We start from the raw sequence: 25,438 nt of genomic DNA, 5'->3' as shown, positions 1-25,438 counted from the left end.
CTGTTCTATCAGCCTTGAGGGTGGGGGGAAATCAAGAACAGGGAAAAGACAATCAGTCCAATTTAAGTAATCAGTCTATTGTCAGGTTTGAATGCAATAGGACACAGAATGGGCTTCTTAACACGGAGATTCCTAGGGGCATTGACAGAATGAGGTGCAGGGTTGTCATGGACTCCTTGAAATAGCAACTGCAAATTTGTGGGTATGAAAAGTTACACACATTTCTAAAAAAGGGATCCATAGTTTTCGTGAGATTATCTAAGGACTCATGACCCCCCAAAAGGCAAAACAGAACAAAGCCAACCAACCAAACAAACAAAACTTCAATGTATTAGCAAAAATGTGCTTGCTTTTGCAGGAGAATTGAAGTTGGTCTTATAAATGCTCAAAATGAACAGCCCCTATTGTTAGCATCTGGACACTGCTGCGTAGTTGTGGATCTTGGAAAGCTCTATAGTATTTGTTTAGTGGTTGGTTCTTAATGAGAGTTAAAATTAATTTCCTAAGACCCTTTGAGATAAAATAAAACACTGGGCTCCAGAAAAATTAAAATTGTGGATTCTAGAATTTGATTTTTACTACTATGACAAGTATATTTCTTTGGGGAAGCTAATTTCCAAGCCCAGAGATGCCCCCATTCTTGACAAGAGTGTTCAGAACATGCTTTGGCAGCCCACCCCCTCCCATCTTCTACAAGAGCCTGGTAATTTGAAGGTCATTCCCTGTATTTTTTGATCACCTCATTTTACCTTATTAAAACAAATCCAATAATTGCATAATTTTAATTTATCTCTTTCTAGAATAAGAATTATGAAATGAAATGCCCTTTGAGATCATGAGAATTCATTTAGACATACTTTTTACAAAATGAAATAATATTTCTTTTTTTCCCTTTTGTGAGATATTTCTTTAAAAATGCTCTTAGTGGGGCACCTGGGTGGCTCAGTGGGTTAAGGCCTCTGCCTTCTGCTGGGGTTGTGATCCCAGGGTCCTGGGACCGAGCCCCGCCTCAGGCTCTCTGCTCCGAGGAGACCCTGTTTCCTCCTCTCTCTCTGCCTGCCTCTCTGTCTACTTGTGATTTCTGTCTGTCAAATAAACAAATAAAATCTTTAAAAAAATATGTTCTTAGTATGTCAAAACAGAAATAGAATGTGTGTAGCTCAGTATAATAAATATAACTAATAGAATTCTTAGCTAGGAAAAGAGAACTGGGCAAAATCTTGCCTAAGAAATTGGTCAAAATTACTGATTGCTGGAGTTAGGTTTACATGGTTTTGACAAATGTCATCCATCTAATCTGGTAAGGCATTTCTGTGTCCTCTCACTGGTGGGAAAATATTTGGATGGGGAATCAGTCCTGGGCAAAATTGTGACATCCAACTCAATGGACCAGGAACTGGTATTTTGTGAGTATATTCCTGGCCCTGATCTTCATTTTGATAATAAAACTATACTTGCTGAGAACCTTTGTGAAGGGTTTTTTGGTTTCCCTTTCATGGTAGGATTTTGAGGGCTCTTCATCGCTGGTAGTTAGTGTACTCAAAATAGAAGTGCAAAAGAAATCAGGAGAAAGTGCTGAAATGTGCATATTTATGAGTAATATAATATTGTCTGTGTCACTTAGGCACTTACATAATTTCTATTGAAATGTCACCCAAGAGTTTTATTTATCCCTCCATACATTAGCCTTATTATATCAAGAGTAAATCAAAGCACAACAGGCTATGGGAACAGCCCTGAAATTGCAATGCTTAATTTCTGAGCTTTATCCTCAGTTGAAACAGCACATTTTATCCAGAGTCTTCAAAATGACTTCCAAACATCTGGAATTGAATTGAACTTTCCCTGTTGCCTAGGACAGTGATCCTCAAAAGTGTTATTCAGACCAGCAGCATCAACAGCACTGGGAACTGGATAAAAATGCAAATTATTGGGGCGCCTGGGTGACTCAGTAGGTTAAAGCCTCTGCCTTCGGCTCAGGTCATGATCCCAGGGTCCTGGGATCGAGCCCCACATCGGGCTCTCTGCTCGGCAGGGAGCCTGCTTCCCTCTCTCTCTGCCTGCCTCTCTGCCTACTTGCGATCTCTGTCAAATAAATAAATAATATATTTTTAAAAATTGCAAATTATTGCCCCTCCCTAGATGTCCCTAGATCATGCACTCAAGGAGTGGGGGTCCAGTATTCTGATTCCAGGTGATTCTGATGTTTGCACGTGTTTGAAAGACACTAGTCTAGGAGAACAGACCTATAGGAACACAGAGGAGTTCAATGATTAGACAATTCAATTGTCAGTGGTAGGAGTAAGGTCACAGCCTTTTCATTCTTGCTTACTGTCTTTACTGTTGCTCACTGTCTGCTCTTTTCTTCCATGCTGTTGCTTCCCAAATGGACTAAGGCCTATGACTTGCCTCTAAAACTGATGGTTCCTTTTGGGACCCATAGACACACCTCTTTAGGGAAATAAGCCCAAAATCAAGGCCATGTCAATTTAGCACAAGAAACAATGTCAAAAATTGGTGAATTCACTGGGGACCTCCTTAACACTGTAAGTGGTGCGAGCACTGCTATTTGGTCCTGGTCTTGTGGTTCCATGGCATATAGGTCAGATCCAGAAATAAGGGAATTAAGGGGTATCTTCTCAGCCCAGTTCCATGTAAGACACCTGTTAAGATCAAGCCTACATAAGGAAATTAGCAGCTTATCTCTAGTAGTTAAAACCAAGGTGTTAGAATTTATACCAAAATTAAAAACTGTGATAATTAAAATCCTGAAAACACTTACCTGCTTTGGTAATGGATCTAGAAGACTACAGTCATATTTATAAAGTATTAAAATAATACATATTTGAATCTGTAACAGAGCAAACCACCTGAAAAGAAAATATGAAATTATCACTTGGTTGTGAAAGATACATAAATATCTACCAAGAGAGAATATCTAGAAAGCATGCATATTTCAGAGCAAGGATGCTCTTTTTCACTATAGGAACTTTTACCATTAAAAAGAATAAGGAAGAACTTATTCTTTTCTTTTATAATACTGTCTACTCCAGAGGGTAGCTGGGATAATTAAATTGCTTAAAAATGTATGTAAAATGCTTAGCCAGTGGAAGTGCTAACAAAAGAGAGTCCAGGTCTCTCTTCAAAGTTTCATATCAGTGCTTCCCATCATGGTAGCCACTAGCTACATGTGGTTATTTAAACTTAAATAAATTAAAATGAAACCAAATGAAAAATTTCAGTTCTTCAGTTGTACTAGCCATATTTTAAGTACTCAGTAGCCGTATGTGGCTACTGATCTCAATACTGGACAGTACATCTTTAGAACATTTTGCATGATCACGTGAAGTTCTATTGGACACTTGTCTGATCTAGACTCCTACTGCCCATTAGAAATTACTGCCTAAATGTTCATACGCAAATAACTACCCATAACTACCCCATCACTACCAAATTTCCCATAACTATCACATTTATTATTCCCTTTGTAACCCTTCACTCAGATGTCTCCAAACTTTTTGATCGTACACCCTGATAATGAAATATTTGAGCATACCCAACAATATACTGATACTCATTTACTTATAAAGTATATACACATACTACTGTAAAAATTTACTATATACTTTGCAAGACACAGACACACACAAAGAGAAACTAAAAATATAGAGAAGAATATAAATGGAATTCTGCTATTTTTTCTTGCATTTCAGTGGGTTGTTTTGAGCTCTCCTTGGGGTAGGCAATGCCTCGTGGGGGTCCTAGTTCTTAATGAATAGAATTGGTCCAACAGATCAGAAAATTTTAAGTCATCAGAGACTCAATCCTCTGCTTCACTTTCTATATCCAGTTAGGCACTAGGTCCTTTTGTTTTATCTTCTCAATACTACCTGATCTCTCTCCTTATCTCTAGTCTCTCCACAACTGCCTCAGTGAGGTTCTTCATGATTGGTCTCCTGGATTACTAAATTAGCTCAGCTTCCAGACTAATCTTCCTGTTTCCAGTCTCACTTCACTCTATTTTATCCTTCACTCTACCACTGGAGTGAACTTCCTAAAATGTAAAACTATCCTCATTTGACACAGTCACAGACATAATCTGTCAATGCTTCCTATTTTCTTCCAAATGCCATAGGAGAACATGGACAGCCTTTGAAAATATGCCGCCTCTCTATCTCCCCAACTTCCTCCCCACTGACTCCTCTTTGAAACCCATGCTCCAGCCATCCTGTATACCTAACATCTCCTGAATGGTAACACTCTCTGTTGCAGCTCAGTCTCCTCTGGAGGCATTCTCTGATCACTTGCTTCAACGACGAGGTATGCTTCCTCTCCACTTCTGCTTCTCCACTTCTCCCATGTACACACCTCAGCCATAGCATCTATTGCACTGAATTGCAATTGCTTATTAGCCATTTCTCTACTAGAGGAGGAACTGTATTGTTGGGACTTATCAGTGCAGAGTATTGTACTGGTGCCTAATCATGTTCTGAATGTAATGTAATGGAAGAATGAATGAATGGATAGACGATGGAAACAGATAGCTTCCATAAAACAAATTCAGTTTCCGGTCCTTTCCAGCTTTCTTTCTCTGTGCTTCAGTGGCACTTTACGTAGTCGTCCACCAATGTCATTACTTACAATCTGACTATATCCTACCATATTATAGTTAATTATTTGCACGCCCTATACCCTTATAAACTATTGTATTCACAAATGGTGGGAACCACTGTTCCACTGAATCCTCAATATTTATTGAATGACTGAATGATTATGAGTGATCTTATATTCATCTCAGATAATTACATTTGTTGCCTACTAGTATTCTTGAAACATCTTGACTATGTTTTACTTCAAATGAAATCCTGAGTACTCCAGCTATTGTTAAAACCCACTTGGATAACACATCACTTCTTCACAAATATTTATAATGTGAATTTGACCCTACTTACTTATATGGGCTAAAAACAATTTATTCTAAGAGACTATCAATGTCTGTTAGAGTAAAATATATACAATATTTACTCATTCGAATCAAAAAGCAATTCTAAGAAAAAGCAAGTCTGCTAATTTGTGTGCAGGCTCAGAATTTCTCACAACTAAATTTCTGTCAAACTCCTAACAAAATGGAACTTCCACTTCTGGCCATGTCCTGCCCTAAATAACTCAAAAACTGAGTAAGAAAGAAAAAAAAAAACAACTGAGCAAGACTTACAGTGTAGGATGGAAATTTCCAAGAGAAAAGAAATAAATGAGGTGAGTCCTGCAATCTACAACTCACCATCCCTGTCAGATTCCAGGTCACAGTGCAAGGAGGAAAAGCTCACACAGACCTGAGGGTCTCACCACATTAAAAAGACAGAGATCAAAGTTCAGGGAAGAATTTGGAAGAAAGAATAAAAGAGAGGAGAAAGTTTCACAGAGGCAGCAAGAGTGCTTCCGAGAACTACATAGGAGTCTCCTTGGGTATTTGGCTGAGTACTGATCTCAGCAAGTGAGAGAAAGCTACTGAGGTGGAGACAAAAGATGAAAAAGAAAGCTAAGGAGCCATAAGCTGAGTAATGCCCAGGGCTCCCACAAGTTATGGAAGCTTGTGTTCCCACATGCAAGAGTGGGAAGATCCTATAACAAAAACAATTGATTAGGTCTTTAAAAGGTTATGGCCTTGGAATTGGTATTATTTTATCTTAAAATTAAGTGTCACTCCTGCTTTACCTTAACAAAGCTTAATAACAAGTCTTCAAAACTTGTTTTTCTGAGCAACTAACTACATGCCACAGTAAAGCCTAAAACTAAAGGAATACAATAAAATTTAGTATCCATGACACTTAACATCTATGTCTTGAATTTATTAAAAAAATAATCATGCCTAGAAGAAGCAGGGAAATATGGCATGTAAGTAAGAGAAAAACCATTCAAAAAAAATAGATGCTGAAATGACAGATATTAGAGATAGCTAGTTAGATATAATCCAGATGTTCAAAAAGGAAGAAGCACAATGAAGAAAGAAATGGGAAAACTAAAAAAATCAGACTGAATTTATAGCAATGAAGAATATAGTCTCTTTGATGAAAATACACTGGATGGGATTTACAGAAGATAAGACACTGCAAAAGAAAAGATCATGGTACTTAATGGAACAATGGAAAATATCCAAAATGAAGTACATAGATTAAAAAGACTAGGGGCGCCTGGATGGCTCAGTGGTTAAAGCCTCTGCCTTTGGCTCAGGTCATGATCTCAGGGTCCTGGGATAGAGCCCTGCATCAGACTCCCTGCTCGGTGGGAAGCCTGCTTCCCGCCCCTGCTGCCTGCCTCTCTGCCTCCCTGTCTGTCAAATAAATAAATAAAATCTTTAAAAAAAATTAAAATTAAAAATAAAAAGACTAAAAAAAGAAATAAATGGAGTATAAGTAACCTATAAAATAATATCAAGGACTCTAGCATACATGTAATTTGGTGATGCAGATAGGTAGATAAGAAAAATATTTGAAGAAATAAAATAATAGCTGAAACATTTTAAAATTTGTTAAAACTATTAATTTACAGAGCTAAGAAGCACAATGAACTCAAAGCAAAAGAAATGTAAAGAAAACTATTCCAAGGCAAATCATAACTAAATTATTAAAAAAAGTGACAAAGGAAAAAATCTTAAAAGCCGTGGGGGAGGAGGAAGACAAAATAAATAAATAAGCAAATTAATTAATTAATTAAAATGATGATGGACTTCTCATCAGAAATTATGAAAGCCAGATGACAACAGAAAAACATCTTTGAAGATTTGAAAGAAAAAAAGGAAATATTGTTTTTTATAATAATACATGAGAAAGATGTCTCTCTCATGAGAGAGACCAGCCTTGATAATTTGGGGGGTAAATATTTAATTTCCTCTTTATAGATATGGAGCATAACATCTCATAGGAAAAAAAGATGATTGCCTTTGGGGGCTATGTGAAAGAGAGAAAGAGAGTGTTGAAATGGCCCTCAGTTATTCAGTAGAGAATTTGAAGAATACACATTTTGAACATATCTTAAGAGAGGGGCAGATGGTGTGCCATGCCCACGAAGGACTGTTTTGAAGAACTCAAGTCCAAAGGACAATGGTGGACAGTCATGCCGAAAGCCCCCAGTGTTGTTCTACACTCAGACTTGGAGAAATGCACTAATGGAGGAAGGTGATGGATATTGGAGTGAAAGCAAGTCCTTGGGGAAGGGATGAAGTGAAAAGGAGGGTGACTGCTCTGTGGCTATTTTGCAACAGATAAGCACAGCCCTGTTACAGGAGACAATGGTAGGAACAGGGGACTTCTGTGAAGTGCTTTTCTCTTGGGCTACGGTAAAAGAAGTATATATTTTTAAAGATTTTATTTATTTGAGAGAGAAAGAGAATGAGTAGGAGGGGCAGAAAGAGAGGGAGAGACAGAGTCTGCAGCTGACTCTGTGTTGAGCACAGAGTCCAACTTGGGTGTTATGAGACCTTGGGGAACTTGGGGCTCAATCCCACAACCCTGAGATCATGACCCAAGCCAAATCAAGACACTTAACTGACTGAGCCACCCAGGTGCCCCAGTAAAAGAAATATTTTATGTACAATTTTTTAAAAAAAATTTAGTTATTTATTTGAAAGAGAGAGAGGGAGAGAGCGTGAGTGGAGGGGGAGGAGCAGAGGAAGAGAGAGAGAATCTCAAGCAGACTCCTGGCTGAGCACAGAGCCCGATGTGGGCTCAATCTTACCACGCAGGAGATCATGACTTGAGTTGAAATGACACGTTGGATGCTTTACCGACTAAGCCACCCATGCGCCCCATGTGCAATTTTTTTTTTTAAGATTTTGTTTATTTATTTGACAGCAGAAATCACAAGTAGGCAGAGAGGCAGACAGAGAGGAGGGGAAGTAGGCTCCCTGCAGAGCAGAGAGCCCTATGCGGGCCGGGGCTCGATCCCAAGACCCTGGGATCACGACCCGAGGCAAAGGCAGAGGCTTTAACCCACTGAGCCACCCAGGAGCCCCCCCATGTGCAATTTTTATATTTTCTTGACTATACCACAAGCATACCTCATTTTACCATCTTTCACAGACACTGCTTCTTTTACAAATGGAAGGTTTGTGGCAACTCTGCACTGAGCAAGTCTATTGCTACCATGTTTCCAACAGCATGTGCTCACTTTGTGCCTGTCACATTTTGGTAATTTTCACAATATCTCAGACTTCTTCATTATTATTACACTCATTATGGTGATCTGTGACCAGTGATTACTACTTGCCAAAAGTTCAACATAGTTTATAGTTAGCATTTTTTTAGCCATAAAGTATTTTTAAAGTCAGGTATGTGCATTTTTTAGACATAATGCTATTGCGCACTTAATGAACCCCAGTGTAGCGTAAACATGATTTCTATGTGCACTGGGAAACCACAGATTTCATTTGACTCACTCTAATTGCTTTGTTGTGATGGTCTGAAATCAAACCTGTATAATTTTTTAAATGTGCAGTCAAGAGTGATGCACTTACATGGTCCTGTGAGACAGTGTCTTGAAGAATAAAGAGATAATAAAATAATAGGAGGTGTGAAGAGCCTCACTTTTCCTCTCTCTGCTGGAGACAGTGTGAAGGAAACAGCACCTCGTCTTCCATGAGGAGCTGGGACTGGAGCAAACATAGAACACTAAGGGTCAAATTTGGAAGAGACAACCAAGGGTGTGGATATAAGTCATAGGCCTTTCTTCCTCACCCCTCCTGGAACAGTGACAGTTATGGGGACAGTGAACTGTCACTTACGTTATGTACTAAGAGTTCTTATGATAAAATGAGATCTCCATTCATTTAACCATTCAATATTTATTGTCTTTCCATGCTTTATGCTCTTCTAAGTGCTGAAGTTAACAAAAGTTATTTCCATAAACAAACAAACAAAAACCCACTCATGGTTTCATTAAAATGCTTAAATTCTAATCTTAGAGTAGGCAGCAAATAAATAAACAAGGAATGCATATAGGAGGTACAAGAATAACTACTAAAATAATAAGTGAGACAAGATAAGGGAAAAGGGAATGATGGCCTGGGCTACAATGTTTCAGGTGAAGAGGTTCTCCAGGAAGAGGTGACATTTCAGCAGACACTGGAATGAAAGACGAGAATGCGCCATATGAATATCTGGATACAGAATTCCATGCAGAGGCAGTAGAAGGTGCACAAATCCAGAGGAAGAAGAATGAGGAACAACGAGGAGGCTAGTATTGCCAAAGATGAGCAAGTAGTGGGTTGGGGGTGGGTGCTGAGAGAAATACCCCGACAAGTAGAGAGACCATGGGGCATCCTGAAGACTACAGTTTATTCAGTGAGACGGGAAGCCATTGGATAGTTTTGAGCAAATACGATTTAGGTTTCAAAAGAATTATTCTGTCTGCTACACTGAAAATGAAACATAAGGTGATGTAGATGAAAGCCAGAAAACTGATTAGGAGGACTTTACAAATTTTTCAGACAATAGAAAGTGGTGACTTGGACCAGGATGGTAGACATAGTCATGAGTCAGAGTGAGAGACTGGATATCCCTTGGATGATGGGCTTTGCCTTATGGATGTGGAAGGCAAAGAGTCAAGAGTGAATTTCGGACCTAAAGAAATGTAAAGACACAGTTGCTCTTTACTTCAGCAATAGTGGGGACGGAAGGGAGAGCAGGTTGAGGAGCTGTCTTCTGGAGCTCAGTTTTGGACCTGTTAAGCATAGCTTGCTGTCCAGACATGCAGTGCAGACGCTGAGGGGAGGCTGGGTAAATGGGCCTGATGTTTAGGAGGGATTCAGTCAGGACTGGAGACATATGAGATATAAATACAGGGTCATCATTATGCAGAGGATTATTTACAGCCGTGGGACCGGAGAGCTCACTTAGGGAGTAAGTTAAATAGAAAAAAGAAAAGAAAAAAAAAAAAAAAACAACAAAACAAAAAGAAAACAACTAGAAATCTGACAAGAGAATTCTGGGACACTCCAAAATATGGAGGTCAGGAAGGTGAGAAAGATGAACAAAGCACACTGGGAAGGAGTAGCCAAAGTAGTAGAATAACAAAAAGAGAGTGGTATCTCCTAAAGCCCCATGAAGCCCTTATAGCAAATGGAAAATGTTGCAAGCACCAACATATGAAATTTGACATCAAAGTTCCCAGTGACTAAAATGACCAATTCTCAGTACTTAGCTCCCTTCCTGGAAGTAAATTAGATGAGATCCCTTCCTCAGATAATAGAGCTGACGTTTTGGGTCAGGAGAATAAGCTGGGACTTCCCAATATTCAATGCTTACCTGGCAGCCCTGAAGAAATACTGGCTAATTCTGCATTTGTGAATTACACATCAGTTTTACAGGTTCCACTTGATCCAAACAAATCCTGTTTTCTTGCCACTCTGGTTTTAGCCCTTCTCTGACACCAGTCTGCTAGAGAACAGTGCAGTGCTGTGAGCTGGGCCCCCTGGCATAGAGGGCCGTTGGCACTCGTTCTGTCCAGTCATTAGAGCAGAAGCACGGTGGCAGCCTAAGGATAATAAACACTCTGGAGGGCAGGGTGGCGGCCGCTCCAGGAAAGAAGGCTCTCAGGGCAGAGGGACAACCTGTTCCAAGGCACAGTCTCACAAGGGGCCCTGGAACATCGAGGGGTCAGTGAAGGCTTCACACCTTGCCCTCCAGGAGGTGAGGTGACGAGAGATGAAGGTGGCAGAGCAGGAGGACCCTGTTCATGAGGGTTTGAGTGACAAGGTTGGGTCTTTGATCCTGAATGTGCTGCAGACCTAGTGAATAAATTGTGCTTATTGAAAAATTTTACCTGTGTGTGGAAACACCGTCTCTTTAAGCATTATGACACATAGAAGGGCCTCGACATAGAGTTCCTCTATCACGCAGGAGAATGGAAACAAGACCGATGTTCACAGGCTATTTAAGAGTAAACATGTTAGCAATACTATATATGTTTTGATTAGAGATAATTAGAAAATATATTTATCAATTCATTAAAAGAGCTTCCCACTACAGTCCGTAAGGCATTTCCTTAACTAACTCGAGTCTTTAAAATTATAAAACTCCACTTCCCATTTGGTAAAATGATAATGGAGGTTTTTTTTTTTTTTTAAAGATTTTGTTTATTTATTTGACACAGAGAGAGAGATCACAAGTAGGCAGAGAGAGAGGCAGAGAGAAAGGAAGGGAAGCAGGCTCCCCACCTAGCAGAGAGCCCGATGTGGGGCTCGATCCCAGGACCCTGGGATCATGACCTGAGCTGAAGGCAGAGGCTTTAACCCACTGAGCCACCCAGGTGCCCCGATAATGGAGGTTTTGACCAATGCATACTGTGTATTAGAGAGGCGTTAATATTTTTCTTCTTTTATCTTTGAGTGTTAGGTTAGTTTAGTTATTAAGTTAGTATCAGTTATTAAAAGAGCATAAAGTTAATATATTTCATATTAGTTTTAGATATTTTGATTGATATCCTATTTAAAGGAAAGCTAAGGTGAATTAATAATACAGATAATGAATAATATGTACTAAAAATGGCATTTTTCTCTAAATCCAAATATTTGAATATTGTAGCAAAATTACCACAATTATTCACTAGTCTTTTTTTTCCACACTTGCAAAAAAGTGTTTTCCAGCCTTTACCATGTTATTGAATTTTGTTGGGTACCTAAAATATCAGATACTAACATATACATATCTGTGACATTAAGAGCTTTTTATGTCAAAGAAAATAGGCTTCATAAATTTGTATTTTTACACAAGCTAGCTGAGCTATGTTCATGTTAGGAATGTTTTCTTAATGCTCTTATGTCAAAACAGTGAAAATAATGAGGCATATTATTTACAACAGATTTATTTTTTACACTTACAAGGACAATATTACACATCTACAAATAAAGTTCATTAAAATATGAACATTTTGAAAATTCCTTAAATACTTCGTACTTGTGTGTTTTCCCTGTTTGTAGATAAATGTTCAGGGAGCACTACTACACAGGCCTTGAGGGCACAGAGTCTGACGAAACAGACCTCACGCCCGTAATGCACATGGAGAGACAGAAAGCGTGACGCTATGAGTAAAGGTAGAAACAAAAGGGCTGTGGAAATTTGGAGTCTGGAGAGAGTGCTGTGATCTGGAGCACCTGAGCTAGACCTTGATGGAAGGAAATGGGCCTTAACTAAGTAGACATGTTGAGTGTGGGCATTCGACACACAGCAGAGAGCACGAGCAAGTGAAGGAGCAGACACGGTCGTTGCGGGCAGCTGGTTTGACCTTCTGGGGTGGCGCCTCCCCATGTTCGGAAAGGTACAATCAGCATCAGATCATGGAGAGTCTGGAGTTCTAGACTGAGGAGCTTGGCCTGTAGACAGTGGTGCCAGAGTCTTAATGAGAGTGACAGTTGGAGTTGATTATTTGAGGACAATTAATCTGTGTGTGGTGAGTAAGATGGATTGAAAGAAGAGCCAACAGGGCATGGAAAAGGCTTGGGAAGCCTTAGTGTCACTTGATGGTGGTGCATGAAGACCTGGTTTAGGAGGTGGGACGTCATGGATGGCAAAAGAGAAGGAGGAGTAGAGGATCCACAGCAGGGCCCCATCTGACAGAAGCAGGGGTGCTAAAGGAATGATAAGATTACGGGAAATGAATGATTTTAGTTTAACGTCTTGATTTTGAGATTGTTCCCTCTCTTGCATTTGAAAAGAAAATCTCTTGCTCCTCCCCCCCGCCCCCCCCGCCCCCGAAGTCATTGCGGGCAATGCTAGTGTGGACTGGAAAACTGCCACGGTTGCCAGGAGCAGGGGCTCTGAAGTATATTCCTAGTTGCTACCAGCTGCGGCTTATGAAAATAGAATGATCTCGCCCTGGAATTCGGAGAAGGCAGCAGACAGACATACTTTCACAGGCATCCTTCATGGAAGCCTGGCTACTCCGCTTAAAGGGGAAGTATTTCCCCCACAACCTCATCCATCTTTGAAATCTTTTAGGAAAATGAAATCAGTTTGGTGGCAGGACGCAAAGATTCTGGCCCAGGGGTTATCAAACTTTCACCTGCGTCAGAGTCCCCTGGAAGGCTCGTTAAAACACCCATCACTGTGACCTGCTCCCAAAGTTTCTGATTCGGTAGGTCGGGGAAGGGCCAAATAATTTGCATTTTTTGCAAGTTTCCAGGTAGTGTTAACTATTGGTGGTCTGGGGAATCACACTTTAAGAAGCACTGATCTAGAAGAAGTTGACAAGGAGAAAGGGAAAAAAGAAATACGTTAAAATATGTAGTTTATCAACTTTTTTAGTTTCAGTACAAAATTCACAATGATAAAGACTGTCTCAGCTATACATGAAACACTTTTAACTGGGGAAGATGGTGAGGATGTAATCTGTAGAGTGAACAGGCAGATGCTTACACTGAATAAGGGGGAAACCCAGAATAAGGTAGGGAGGGGAGAAAGGGATAAAGATAAGTGGAAGAGAAGGACAAGAAGAAAGCCTGTGGAAAAGAGAAGAGAATGGGAATTATATAGGAGGGGAAAGAGGTGAGAAAGCTTGTAAGAAGACAAAGAGGGAAGGATGGGAGCATCTCTGTCCTGGACTTGGGACATTGTTCTCTATTTCGTCAAAGCAGAAGGGCACTTTCTCAAGATCCCTTTTTCAGAGTTGCTACTGGAGATCTTCCCACTACCCCTTCTAGAGGCGAAGCTCCAGAACAGATGAACTATGAGCTAGGAGGTTAGATACAGTGTTTCAAGTTTCCTTTTCAAGCAAAGGGCCAAGGAACAGTACTGACTTCAGTGAGGTTAAGTACTCACCAAATAGAAATGATCTCACGGTGTATTTTAAATTCCAGATTCCAGAAAAAAATTTAAGATGTGACATTTACTTTTGTTTTGTGATATACCCACAGTGAAGGAAACTCAGCCCCTCTGCAAAGGGCAAGATATTTAGAAAAGCAATTCATGGATATGGCTAAGCATGTTAACGCAATATTTCGTGGAATTCAATAAACCTTGAAAGAACACTTTCTCTTTTGAGGAAATTTATATGACTTAGGATGTTTTTGGTTGCAAGTGACAGAGAACTCACATCTGACTGGTTCTTATGTTGAAGGGAATGCACTGCTTTTTGTACCTGGAAAACTGAGAGCTGATGCTGGCCTTGGGCAGAGATCACTCCAGCAGCTCAGCGATGTTCCCAGGGAGGCAGTTTGCTCTGCTACCCTGTTCTACGGTACCAACTGCATCCTAACACTGCCTGCTTTTATTGTCTCAAAATAGACGTCAACAGTTTTGGGGGCCAAGTGCTTCTTTATTCACATCCCATAAGGAATGATTATGTTTGACCCATAAGTCTCAGCAGAAAGCTTGGTAGTTAATTGCACTGATTAAAACATACACCGACATTGAAGTAAATCACTGTGGGAAAGGAGGGCAGGGACAGGGATGGGATTTGTGGATGGGCTGAGGGAACAGGGCTCCACTCCTATGGAGTTGGGAGTGGAATTAGCACCCCCAAATCCCATGGATGCCCAAATGAAAGAGAGGGCTATTAGGAAGGGAAGAGAAGGCATTAGATGATGCGGAGACAAAAGCCCATGGGCAGTACGGCAACACCGTAAAGTTTTAATTCCGTCCTCATTTCCTAGGAATTAAACCCTCTTTCTGATCAGGTGGCTTCTAACTGGTTCAAAAGCAGTCACTGAGTTGGATGAGGGGAGAAAACCCATAATAAATAAATAAATAAATAAATAAGAGGTAGAGCAGTAGAAGATCCCCCCGCCACACACACACCCCGTCCAGGCAAGAGTGCCCTTTCTTCCTCTCCACAGATACAAACCCCGTCCTGCTATTCTGTGTTCCACGGAGGAGCTGGAGATCTAGTTTGTAAACAGAAGGAAAAGAGGGTCTTCTCTGACATGTTCTGCTCAGAAATGAACATGTTTTATTTTAGAAGCACTTTGGCCCAAGTATCAAAAGTGAGTCTTGAATTGCTTCTTCTGTTCTTGACACACTTAAATCTTAGCCTCATAATGAAGTGTCAAAAAGAAATGGCTGGGAAAGGAATGATTGCGATTTTGCCCATGGTTTCTGGGTTCCTTCCAGTAAGTCATTGCTCCTCAGTAAAGCCGTAAGAGAGAGAAGCGGGGCTAAAAATTCATAAAGGGTTCTGGCTGCCTGACTCCGTTTTGGGATTAACTACATCCACCCCTTCCCACCCTCACTCCTAACCCTTTTTTATAGGCCCCCCAGGACATGTGCAGAGCACAGTGAAAATGTTAAGAAACAATTAGATACATAAATACAGTTTGTTCAAGTCTACTTAACAACCAGAGTGGAGGGGATGCGTTTGTTTATGTAACAAATTCCTCAGAGTAAACTGAATTTGCAACTTCTCATGAAATCCATAGAGACTGAGTGTGCTCCTCAAAAATCAGCAATTCCTAAGTATACAAGTACTTCTCAAAGTACTGCAAGGCTATTTTACTGAATTAGGCACAGTTATTAAGATTGTATTATCGTTCAAATGCACAAGTAGAAGCAACAGTACGCACGGGTACATTGCATTCCATCCCATTCCTGTGAGTGCTTACTTTTCTTCCTCCCCTCAGACTTTGTAATCACTGTCCCTCACCCTCGGGAGGTATGCTTTCCTCTGGCTGCTTATTGATGATTCCCCTCTAGTCCCTAAAGCCTTTTCTAATCTCCTTCCTCAAAACTCCGAAGGTGGTTATTATGTATGTATGTCATCTGGCATTTCTCACCGGTCAGCTTATGGTGTTAAGAAGAGCTTGTTTCTCCAGGGGTGCCTGGGTGGCTCAGTGGGTTAAGCCTCTGCTTTCAGCTCAGATTATGATCTCAGGGTCCTGGGATCAAGTCCCACATCGGGCTCCCTGCTCAGCAGGGAGCCTGCTTCCTCCTCACTCTCTGCCTGCCTCTCTGCCTACTTGTGATCTCTGTCCGTCAAATAAATAAATAAAATCTTAAAAAAAAAAAAAAAGCTTGTTTCTCATGTTGCTCTGTCTCATTTCCCCAGCTACATTATAAATGACTCAAGAATGTTACGTGTCTTTGAATTTCCCCAGTGGTTCCTGAAGTGACTTAAGACTAAAACTTCCTTGAGGGAAGGCACTTCATCCCCTCTTTTGTTTTCCAAGGTAACTCCCAGAACCCTATTCTGCCAGAGAGCATACTCTCAATAAATATTTACTGAATGAACGAATAAACATACTAATATTAGGTGCTTCAGAGATACCTGTCAGGTTGAACACTACCACTACTACTGATCTACTATCAGCTGGACCTATGTTTGAACTAATTTTCCCATTGCTGGGTGATTTTCATTAGTAATTCATTAGTGATTCAAGACAAGACCGTGACTTGTACTAGTACTGCCCTAGGATATAAGAAGGACCCAAAGGCCCACAAAAAAAGTTGAGATCACACTTTCTACTCCTGAGGAATCCACGCTTCATTTCCACCTCTCAAGCTCTTACTACACCCTCTTCTTATCCAAGCAAGCTTTTGTAAGTGAGGTATCTTGCCAAAGATCAGGGCTATTGTTTTACACTGGAATGTAACCCATATCAATGACCACAGTGAGGCAGTCAACCAGGCATCCTCTTTCAGGGATGCGAAGCAAGGGAAATTAAGGCTGTTGGCTGGTGGGGTGGGGGAGGTGGGTTTGCAATAGAGCAAGCACATTCCTTTGTGCTGAGATCATCCACTCTCACATACCCACTCAACACGGGAAATCTCATTCTAGTCCTTCATCTAAATTCACAGTTTAAGAGAATGTCCACTGCAAGGCAACTCCTTATTCTACTTGCTACCATTGCTGAAGAAATCTGCTAGCTCTTGCTGCTTTTTCCTGTTTTTCTGCAAAACTACTGGACTTCTTTAGCAATAGAATTACTGGGAAGAGTTCCCTTCCTTCCTGTATCCAAGGGCTTCCCAGCAATGGGGAAGTACCTAACAAGGGGTTCTTCCTCCAAAACATATTTCCGGAATTCCCATTATTCGGAGCAAGAACAATATTCTTCCATTCTGATTTTTGGTTGGCAGCTGATAGCAGCACTGAATACTTATTTACTAAATTCAGCAAAACCTTCTGTGTTTATTAATGAGAGGGGTCCTCATAGTGCCTCAGTGGCCTGAACTCCAAGGGGTGACAGCTGCAAAGCCATAAGACTATGCCTTCATGATGAACTTTGATTGTCAGCTACTTTAAAGGCAATTTTCTCTGACTCACTAAGTGTTTGGTAGATGAGAAAATAAATTGGCTCTTAGTAGACAAATTTAGAATGGGTGCAATTTTCTGAGGATTATACTAAAGATCTGTGGGATTAAATTTCTAGTGAAAAGATCCATCTTGCTAGAACACTGTCCAAAAGGAGTCCTTCGCTTTCCTCAAAAATTCTGCTTTGTCTGTCTTTAGGAATAATGTGGGTTGGCTACTTAAAATTAATAACAGAAAAGTTAAGGACTTCTAAAAGCAGAAACAATAGAAAAACTAGACTATGGAGGTTTTATTTATTGTTACATTTATTCAACCTTCAGATTTGACCTATAGAATTTGGTTATAGGATTCATATTTTGCCACATCTCAGACTAAGTAGTTTTCAAAGGAAAATGTAACACCTCGTCCTCTAAACTTTCTCTTGCTCCTGATTTCTCTATTTCCACATCTTCCAGCCACCTACCTTCAAGCCACAGTCCTCCACAAATCCTTCCCTTTGATCAATCCCATTTCTAATTATTTTCCAAATCTGGTAGATCTTACCACCCCATGTCTCTCACATGGAATATAAGCATGATTATATAACCTAAGGCATGCCCACTCTAATCCTTTCTATAAAAAAACTTTTAATGACCCTGTTGTCATCATACAGCAGCAATCATAATATTTTGTTCTCATGAGGTATCCCATCAGAAGTTATGGTAGACATTCCCACAAAGACATTGCATAATACAACTGGCCAACCAAATGAAACGTGGACTCCTGGATCTCCCTGTAGTTTGATAATAAAGAAAAGGGGGATTAAGCCAAAGTTTTCCCCCTCAGAGCCATCATCTTTCTTAGACTTTCTGGATAAACGTGGCTCAGCTGTCTCACTGACCTTCCAGGACATTGGTACTTCCCGCTTCCAAATGCCACGAACTGGTCCAAGAAAACGTGCTTCTCTAAATTTGCCTTTTTCCAACGTTCCTGTGGGAAGAAAGCATTTTTTTTTTCTCCAAATCAGCCTTATATAAATAAGCTTAACTTTATTTCTCTAGGCTAAAAATGACTTTGTACAGCTAATCCTTGCATATAAAGTTGCAGGGCTGTTGGTAATTTTTTTCCAACCTGTTATTAATATCAGACACAATTGTGTTTTTGGAATGTGAACCAATAAATAAAAAGATTTAAAAAGAATCTTGTTAAGTGGTAAATGTAAATGATAAGGTAAATCAACCACAGAATTGACCTCAGAAAAGGAAGACTATTTATAATAAGGTCTCAGTCCCCATCACAGAATTGCCCTCGGTAATAAATTCAGTAAGTTACTGGCAGCCCTGCTTAGTGGAGGGAACTTGGGATGTGGAATGAATACATCTGGATGCCATTTTTTAAAAGTTTTACCTAAAGGCAGAGAATGGATTAAATGAACTCTTAAGATTCTGCTCAGCCCTGTAACTCCCCAGTTTTAAGCAACAGTAAAGCAGTTTTAAGTTGCCTTGTTTTTCTTTTGTTATACTCCTTGGAAACCAATAACAGGAGCAATGGCCTGATAATATAAGTCTTCTATCAGAACCAGACATATTTACTTTAATGTACGTTGCTGCTTTCAGGTCATTTATTTAAAATTGGTGAATTTTATTCCAAAAACTTTTCTATCTCATTTGTGTTGTACCACTCATATTATAAGTCTGATTCTTCCTTTATAGTCAGCTTGGTTGTTAGTTACCAGAGAATAGGGCTGTTTAATGATAGAGTGATAGTTAATCTATGAATTCATACTCCTGGCATAAAAGAAATTAAAATCAAAGGACAATGTATATTGAAAAAGATAACTTACAGGTTTGAACAATGCAGGTTCAGGAAAATATTTCGGATTTCTATGCAGCCAAAATGGAGACAACATCAACAAGTCACCAGAAGGAACAGTGTAATTCTACGATAGAAAAATCAGTTTTGAGTTATTTTTTGAAATCTGCTTTCAAGAGAGTTTGGGTCATTAAAAATAATGCTCCAACTATATTGTAGAGAAGACACATACATTTTATAATCAATGGTAAGAAAATCTAATTCTTTCCTGGAAAGATAATTTCTATTTCCCAATTTAGGCAATGGCTGTGTTCTAATTCTGATGATTAGTTACATTTGTCTATAAATTTGGTTACATAGGGGAAAAATATTAGATCAATGAGATAAATGAGAATTTTAGAAACTAGTATACGCCTGCTGTGGTGCAGCTTTTGATGTCTGAAATTGGGGTTTACAGCAAGTGCTTTTGGTGATGGGAGCCACAGTGGACTCCCAGGTTGTGGTTATGGAACAGAAAAATCTGAGACAGGACATTGGCCACAGTAGCACTGAGGATAGGGCAATGGGTGTTCTGTCCCTGCGACACTCATGATAGGGTCTGGGAAGAGGGAGTGGATTTTCTCAATCTCTCCCTCTTTTTTTTTTCCTCACTCCTGAAGCAACTGTTAGGGCAGAAAGAATACAAAGACAACTGGTTAGGAAGACATAGGGCAAAGCAAATGTTGTGCATTTCTTTGGTTGATTTTGTTTTTGGGATCCTGTGGCTGTGGGACTCAGGCTAAGCAGTGTGTTTCCTCAAGCAGGAGAGCCTGCATTGTCTTTCCCCATTTATGTTATTGGAGGTTTTCATGATATATAAATCACCCTTACATCATCATGTTCAGGAACCATAGGACAAAGAGCTCTCCCATGGGGTGTAACCACTAGATGGCTATCAACTTTACTGAGACAGAAATATTTTATTAGTAACTCCCACAGCCAATTATTGGAAGCCATGTATCTATTTAACCCTGCAGGATTTTGAAATGTCCTCAAGATATTTGCAAAACACTTACCTTATGAAACTAGAATATGAGCACCTTACAAATAAAAAATATGTCTTTTTATGGTAGCAGGAAGTGGTGTATGGGAAAGGGTCATCAATTTTTTTTTTATTATTAGAGGTGGGGGAGGGGCAGAAGGAAAGAGAATCTTAATTAAGCAGGCTCCATGCCCACCATAGAGCCTGACATGGGGCTCCATCTTACGACCCTGAGATCATGACCTGAGGCAAAACCAAGAGCTGGACACTTAAACAACTGAGCCACCCAGGCACCCAGGGGTGATCATTTTTTAACGAAAGAGAAGCCCCGTTGGCTTCTGTGGGGGCTGAATATTGCTTGAGGTTTGGCAATTGCAGTCCCAGGAGCACCGGAGAGAGCCCTCAAACTGGGAAGTGAGCGAGGATTATGCTGGTGCCATCCTTCCATTTTTGAAGTAGACGGAGACTTGTGAGATCCGAAGCCTGTTTCTTCTACCACTGCTGGAACTGAGAGGCTAGAGAGCTCATGGCTGACTCAGATCAGCTGCTGAGGGCCCAGATGTGTGTTTGGAGTGGGGCTGGGCACAGCCCTGGGACAGAGCTGCAGGCAGGCCAATGCGGGCCCTTCCCTTCCATACCAAATAGTCCCCTTTGGTGGCTGTTGACCCATAATTACAACTTGGAGACTGCTGGCTGCCACAGCCTACAACACAGGCTAGTAAAATCCTTCAAATGGGATCTCAGTAACAGAATTAACACTAGCCACATGGAGGAGACCAGAAAGAAGTTCCTGTCACAGCAGCAACTACCAGGGTGATGACTGGCATAAAGGGTCTGAGATAGAGCCCCAAGTCGGGCTCCACGCTCAGCATGGAATTGGCTTGAGATTCTCTCTCTCCCTCTCCTTCTGCCCTTCCCCCTGCTCACGTGTGCTCTCTATCAAAATGAATAAAATCTTGAAAAAAAAAAGTACAAACTTTTGCATAAGAAATGCTCATCAAAATTTTAGAAAATTCAGAAAAATAGAAAAAGCTAGAAAACAACCAGAGTGCTAACAACAAAAAACAATCATCTACTGGCTAGACTTCCCTCTACTTAACAGTTTAGTGTTTTGTTGTTATTGTTGTTAAATGTATTTTTATCATGCTGAATAGTTAATTTGTGAATCTCACTTGGTTCACCTAATTTTATAGCTGAAGTATTTTTTCCTTTGCATTGTAGACACATTGTGAAGTTTTATCTCCAATGTCTGTTTAATCTTTTACTGGGTAGATTAAACCGTAAATAATTTAATCATTCCCTAGGGTTCTTTTCTATAATAAATAATGCCATCCAAAGCATCTTCTTCTGCAAAGCCTTTTTCATATAAAATCTTTTAACAAAGATGTGCAAAAGATAAAGGGCATGGATATTTTCAACGCTGTTAATTCCTTTTGTGCAAATGTTCCTCAAATCTTGTGCCTAAACGTGTTTCTACCTATAATATATGAATGTCAATTTCTTTGCCCTCTTCTCTGCTAGTCTGACATTTTTTTTCCTAAAGATTTTATTTATTTATTTGACAGAGATCACAAGTAGGCAGAGAGGCAGGCAGAGAGAGAGGAAGGGAAGCAGGCTCCCTGCTGAGCAGAGAGCCCGATGGGGGGCTTGATCCCAGGACCCTGGGATCATGAACTGAGCTGAAGGTGGAGGCTTTAACCCACGGAGCCACCCAGGCGCCCCTAGTCTGACATTTTTTAATAGCTAATTTTTGGTTGCTGCAAACATTTTTATGTTTCTGTTGAGCATATTTCCATGTGAAGTTATTTTCTCCTATGAACTCTTGTGTTTATGTCCTGTCCTCATTAATCTATGTGAGATTCATGCTTTACTTATTGATCTGCAAGTTCTTTAAATATTAAAACTATTTACCCTTGTGTTGTACTTATATTAACATTTGTTCATAATTTTTGGTTTACATTTAACTTGGATTATGACTTTAAAAATACATGTTAAATTTTAATATGATACATTCAAATCTGTTCATCTTTGTGGTTTCATTGATGAATCCTAAGCCCTTTTCTCTTTAACATAGTGGTTCTCAAAGGTGGTCTAGAAACTTCTAGGAGTTCTCAAGACCTTTTCAGAGGCTTTGAGAGATCAAAAGTCATTCTTGGGTAAAAGACTCATTCAAAGTATAGGACAAACCAAAGGATTTTCATGTAAGTGAGTACAAAAAACTCACTAATATTTCAGATTGCAATAAACTTTTAAGACACTCCCACTGTTGGGAGCGGGCGCCTGGGTGGCTCAGTTGGTTAGGCGTCTTCCTTCAGCTCAGGTCATGATCCCAGGGTCCTGGAATGGAGTCCTGAGTTGGGCTCCCGGCTCAGTGGGGAATCTGATTCTCGCTCTCCCTCTGTCCCTCCTCCTGCTCGTGCTCTTTCTCTCTAGCTCTCTTTCTCAAACAAATAAATTAAATATTTAAAAAAGAGAGAGAGAAAGTCCCACTGTTGATATGGGAGAACAGCCATATCTGAAAAAGCTATTGTAATATCAATCCTTTTCTGGTAACATGTCTGTGTGAGGCTGGATTTTCTTCATTTCCATGAACGGAAATGATATATCACAACAGATTGATTCCAGGCACGTTTATGGGAACCCAGATGTCCTCTATTAGCAAGGCATTAGACAGATTTGCAAAAACTTAAAATGATGCTATTCTTCTACATTTTTTATGTTTTGGAAACTACAGTTATGTTTCATAGAACCATGCCATTTTTTTAACATGTAGTAAGTTCCTTGTTATTTTTTTATTTACCAAATAAACGTTATAATAATTTCTCAGCTTTAGTTTCTAATAAAGTTAATCTCAGTAGATATAATTCGCATAGATAAAACTCTTTGGGATTCTCAATTCTAAGCATACAAAGCAATGTTGAGAACAAAAATGCCACTTTTTAGCCAGTCATCCCAAAACACATATTGATCTCTTCCCCCTTAATTGACTTATAATGATTCATTTATCCTATATTATGTTCTTATGTACAAAAGGGTTTCCTTCTCTGTTATCTATCCAGTCCGTTATACTGATACTGAACATCTAGTCTGACACCAATATCATACCATTTTATTTTATTTCATACCATTTCAATTGTTGTAGTTTTATAACATGTTTTAATACCTTGAGAAGATAATTAATAGTCTTTAATCATTCATATTTTCCAATACTTCCTTGTTTATTCTTTTCTGGGCATTCTTGCAGATTAACTGTGTACGAAAAGTACAACACCTTGAAAAGAGAATACTAGTAGAAGTTTAAAAGTTTTGGAAAGATAATATAATAAAGAAAAAGGAGGAATAGAATAAGTCAAAGAAAGTAGGTAGTATTTGTCTGTTTTAATTTGTTCCAAAAATATAGAAGAGAATAAGTACAGAAGCAAAAATAAACAATGAGACCATGTTCAGACAATATCAAGAAAGAGCAGGAAGAGAGCGCCTGCAGCATTCCCAGCAAGAAACTCTGACCAGTTGTCCGATGGGGGAGAAAACATGAACCTCTGCCAATGCTTGACACAGATGACCTCATTTGAAATGTTTTTATAGTCCAAATTTCTGGGAACCCATTAATATGTTCAACAGACATTCCACCTGTTTTAGAAAATTTATGAAGGTTGAAAGGACCATGTTGTATGAATTTATACTAAGGAATTATTAATGCGTACCAGGATTTGACTATACAGATGCCTATCTTTGCACTGTTTATAAACAACTGGAAGCCACACACATTTAGGAATAGGGAACTGATTTAAAAATCAATACTATGTCCATGATTACATTGTTATGCTATAATTCAAAGTGGTGTAGATGTCTTTTATTGAAACAGAAAACTTTGGTGAACTACTATCAATATAAAAGCAGATTATGAGAAATTTAGCATAATATGGCCCCAACTGAATTTTTAAAATGTAGAGACTACAGGGGAAAAATCTGAAATTATGAGAATGCCAAATGTTCTTAGTGGTCATCAGACTTGTAAAATTTTAAGCCACCTTTATATCCTTCTTTTTACTTTTTTTTTAATAGATGGTTTCCTTCTTAAAAATAATTACTATAATTTATTTATGTAATAATTTTTTAAAAAGCTGTGCAGGTTGTCATTTTCGAAGTTAAAGCCTCAACTCTGCAGGGGAGAAGTTCACAGGGATTAGTGTACACTTCCTCGGAGGTAAGTTTGTATTTATTTCATTTATAAAAGAAATAGTAAGTACAGAAGACCCTGCTGCACCTTTTACAAATATTAAAAAGGTATTTTGAAAAATAAGGAAAGGAAGTTCTGGAGTATTCTTGGAAGATGGCATCCTGAACACATGTCTCTCGGTTGCCCATTCACTATGAGAGCCATCACAAGGGCTTAGAGTGAGCCTGGATCCATCTGGGTCTCATGTCCTCTAGGAAGAAACTGTGAGTGTGAGGAAGTGGAGGTAAGAGACTATGATCATTTTATAACTTTTCTAATTGCTTCAGACATCAATTACTTTTAATTAAAAATTTTTATTGGGAATCCATAATGTTGGAATTATGAAACAGTTCAGTTGTGTAAGAGAATTATATGCAGTGAATCATAAATGGCTTGTTGCCTCCACTACTAAAACACATTTCAAGAATAATCATTAAAAAAATTTACTATGCACAAAGATGCAAATAAATATCACATTAAAATAACCACAAAGGAAAACAATCTAAATTCTCAAGAGTTAGGCAATAATTAAATATTTAAGCTATCAATTCAGTGGCCTATTATAAAGCCACTGAAATAAATATTAAGACTCTGAATGCATGAAAAGGATAATAATGTTTAAAAAATATTTAAATCAAAGATTTATACTATGATGAAACATAGATTTCTGTACTGATGTCAAACAAGGAGCATGTCAAATAAATGATCACTGGGGTTGTACGGGCACAAGTATATATGTGTGTGCCTGGGTTTGAGGTTGGTTGTTTCTTTTGGTAAAGTTCTCGAATGAGTAAAATTACCTTAAAGAAAATACGACATGTTAATGGCCACAACAAATTCATAACCTGAGATCAAAAAGAGGAAATGAGAGAAAAAGAAAAGAGTTAGGGAAGAAGAGGAAAAACGTACTGCTGATTTTTCTCTTTCCAGTCTCTCTCTCTCTCTCTCTCTCACACACACACACACACACACACACACTACACACAAAGAAAAATAAAGAAAGCAAAAGAAGGAAGGATGGAAGGATAGAAGAATGGAATGAAGGAAGGAAGGAAGGAGAAAGAGAAAGAAAGTAGGGAGGGTAGAAGAGAAAAAAAGAAGTAAAGAAAGGAATCTGAGTGTTCACGAGAAAGGTGGCAAGACAAGCACAAAATATTTTTTAAGAGATTGTC

The 25,438-nt window shown here is 39.3% G+C and overlaps 1 protein-coding gene across 3 annotated transcripts in view; it reads right to left on the bottom strand.

The window, feature by feature from the left end:
* The window catches only part of LOC125103191 (24-hydroxycholesterol 7-alpha-hydroxylase), a 90,982-nt gene that overhangs the window by 1,451 nt on the left and 64,093 nt on the right, over window positions 1-25,438 (bottom strand). For all 3 annotated transcript variants that reach the window (XM_047735052.1, XM_047735053.1, XM_047735051.1), the window contains 3 exons: window positions 19,058-19,153; window positions 18,116-18,204; window positions 2,783-2,870 (listed from right to left, as the gene is read on the bottom strand). In XM_047735052.1, coding sequence (XP_047591008.1) covers window positions 2,783-2,870; window positions 18,116-18,204; window positions 19,058-19,153 — 273 coding nt within the window. The remainder of the gene's footprint in view (window positions 1-2,782; window positions 2,871-18,115; window positions 18,205-19,057; window positions 19,154-25,438) is intronic.

Source organism: Lutra lutra, chromosome 6 (genome assembly GCF_902655055.1).
Source record: "Lutra lutra chromosome 6, mLutLut1.2, whole genome shotgun sequence".
NCBI classification, from domain to species: Eukaryota; Metazoa; Chordata; class Mammalia; order Carnivora; family Mustelidae; genus Lutra; species Lutra lutra.
The sequence above is the reverse complement of the archived record's forward strand: the minus strand, read 5'-3'. Positions and strand labels throughout refer to the sequence as shown.